Source organism: Suillus plorans, assembly GCF_016647745.1.
Source record: "Suillus plorans strain S12 chromosome Unknown HD556scaffold_9, whole genome shotgun sequence".
Lineage (NCBI taxonomy): Eukaryota > Fungi > Basidiomycota > Agaricomycetes > Boletales > Suillaceae > Suillus > Suillus plorans.
Genome location: NW_024537393.1, coordinates 943,706 through 946,596, shown reverse-complemented (window position 1 = coordinate 946,596; position 2,891 = coordinate 943,706). Strand labels below are relative to the sequence as shown.

Here is a 2,891-nt window from a genome sequence, read left to right as displayed (position 1 = left end):
TTCTGAAGCCAAGATATGAGAGCTGTCTCGGTCTGCTCAGTTCCAAGAAAATGAGTCTTTGAAGATGTGTCATATGTAGAAAGAAAAGGGGAGCTGATATTTAACATGTCGAAGTTAGAGGGTAGCAAGAGGAAGGCTGAGGAATACTCTCGCGATCGCTGAGTGCTTACACAACCTATAACACTAGCTAGGAAGGCGATGTCCGTGTCACGACACGTTGGCCATCAAACTCTAAATACATCATGTTAGAGGGTAGTAAGAGGAAGGAGTATGCTCACATAACTTATAACACTGGATGGCGATATCGGAGTCATGATACGGAGACGATGGCCATCAAATCAGACGATGGCCATCAAATTCTAAATACAAAAATAGATTAGAAGTCATGAATGAAATAACAGTGACTTCACGTACAAGTAATTGTTGACTAGTTCCGTCCGCAAGTATTAAAGATTGTTTCGAAGAATTGTACACGACTGTCACGTTATCAAAGGTCTACAGTCTGACGGAGAACAAAGTACATTTCAGACCATGGGCTCGTTGCAGATACAAATTGTACAATATTGGACACAATTACTGGGTCAAGGATGGGTCGCTCCATTTCACCGGCCAATGCGGTACACATCGGCCTCACTGCATCTCCGAGTCAGCATTACATAGTAAGATCCCATCCTGAAAAAACTCACGTGATTGTGCACAACTCTCCTAGTTTGCCCATGAAGGGCACGTACTGCGGGTCCTCAACCTGCAGGATCAGCAAGATGGCTGTGTCGCGAAGTTCTGTATGGACTTGGCTCGCAGATGGATAGTCTGGCATGAAGTCAATTGTGCCCCAAATGGCTACGAGTCTTGCCAGCAGCGCTTGATAACACTAGTGTGAAAACAAACGTGAATGAAGCATCTAGAAAGTAGAAGGCACTTACGCATGACCCTATCAACGCCAGTGTGTCAACCGGCGGATTTGTAGCATTCCTGAAGATTTGTGGCTCGAAATCAGCGATGGTGAGACGAACGCGGCATGTGGCCGTGGTTCGAAATATAACGTGATATACTAATTCCTTCGCCATCTGGTTCTCCAGAAATTTCACAAAGGAATTGACCTGTTGGACGAGGTAGGTCATCTGTCATAATAAGAGTGAATTCATAGAACTTACGCTGAGTGGTAATGAATGAGCGTAAGGGCGTATGAACATTTGCAGCAAGTCCACAATGCAGTGTCTTTGAGCTAACCCAAAGAAGTTGCCTAAGCCAAAGATGCGACTGTCGTCCATGGAGCAGATAGCTACTCTTCTATTGTCATACATGAACTGGCTCATCCACGGAAGAGCCTATTATGGAATAAGAGAAATCAAAATAAGATAAGCAAGACACGTACGAGCGCCAATATTGCGGACTCTGACATCGGAACCTGGGTGTCTTTGGTGAGGACTATAGAGGATTCAGCATGTGATGGTATGTAGGATTAAGCACCCGACCTGTTTCTAAATTCTCAGACGCGACATCTGCCCGAATGAGGGCTTGAGGCCAGCAGACTCTGAGTAACTCGCGTCTACGGTCAGCATAATCCGCAGTTACGAGAATATGTGGGTTGTCGGAGTGTCCACAACACACATGAACCCTCATGAGGATGCGTAGGTATGCGAGACCCCTTCGCCAGTTGGGACAGGTCGTCATGATTCTTTGGAGACTGTGTCTGGCTGTCTCTTTCTTGGTACAGGGAAGAGACCTGGTTCCGGTCACTGATGACATGGCTGACGAACCTACCCATGTAGTCTGGAGAATTGATTCAGAGCCGTTGACCGACTGATCACTGGGGAGGTAGTACCCGTAAGGATACTGCGCGAAATGAATCAGAGTTTCAGGCTCGTGTTCGCGAGCCACCCCAACCTGCGACCGTGACATTGTAGTACAAGAAACGATACAATCGTAAGGTGGACATACATGATCGTACACACCGTATATGGCGCTGTCGGAGGAAAATTTTCCCCGTAACCATGGCAAATTGAGAAACGGCATGATTTCAGGCAGCTACACACAACCAATCAGTAGGAAGGCGTGGCACAGTCGAGATTGAACCTACAGCTAAGACAAATACAGGGACTTCCTTGCCCTCTCGCTCATATGGCGTGCCATGACTCATAGGAGCATGCAAATAAGCAAATAGTGACAGTTTTAGTTTGAGCTGGGAGGAGAAGGTCAGTATATCATGTAGCACACGTAAAATAAAACATCTTACATCATCCAGACTGGCAGGCGGACACTAAGCTCATCATAAGATACCCAGGATAAAAAGAGATACAAGTTGCATGCTTACATAGAGAGGATAAAGCATGGGCTGCGTGCCTATCCACAGATACCCCACAAATGACACGCAAACGGCGGGCGTACCCTGAAGGATCCAGTGTGAGTAAGGTATTTTGGGTTTACAACAAAGAAGACAACTGACAGCGAAATATTGCAAGCTGGGAGGATGGATACCGTAAATACAAGCATTGTCATCGACGCTCGGTACGGAGTCGACCAACATCATCACTGTGACTGAGGAACTGGAATGTAAAGTCTATGCAAAGATTATTTAAAGCAATTTGCACGTCTGATTTGAGTTTTGATTATTTTCGACCTGCAACAGGCCATCGCAGCGCCATCGAAGAAGTCACAGGGCCTAGGACACTTAAGTTAAAGTCAGATGTGCATATTACATGTACATACCTCGCTTGAGAGACAGGCCATCACAGCGCCTTGAGCATATTACATGTATGTGGCTCCTTTAAGGTATACGCCGGATATCAAGTGGTATTGGGCCGACGGCAACAGATTATATGTACGTATACGTTCTGAACTGTATTTTTGATCAGTCATATAATTCCAGCGCCATCCCAGCGCTACAAACA

The 2,891-nt window shown here is 46.0% G+C and overlaps 1 protein-coding gene across 1 annotated transcript; it reads right to left on the bottom strand.

Annotated features, from left to right (window-relative positions):
• Window positions 1–602: 602 nt before the first annotated feature.
• HD556DRAFT_1439322 (uncharacterized protein) lies at window positions 603–2,530 on the bottom strand (the record flags this gene model as incomplete). The annotated part of the gene is made up of 12 exons (XM_041305953.1): window positions 603–633; window positions 687–871; window positions 924–1,100; window positions 1,155–1,328; window positions 1,376–1,428; window positions 1,476–1,707; window positions 1,765–1,887; window positions 1,942–2,028; window positions 2,081–2,182; window positions 2,237–2,260; window positions 2,315–2,389; window positions 2,447–2,530. The coding sequence occupies 12 exons, from the start codon at window positions 2,528–2,530 to the stop codon at window positions 603–605; spliced, it is 1,347 nt and encodes a 448-aa protein (XP_041164470.1).
• Window positions 2,531–2,891: the final 361 nt, after the last annotated feature.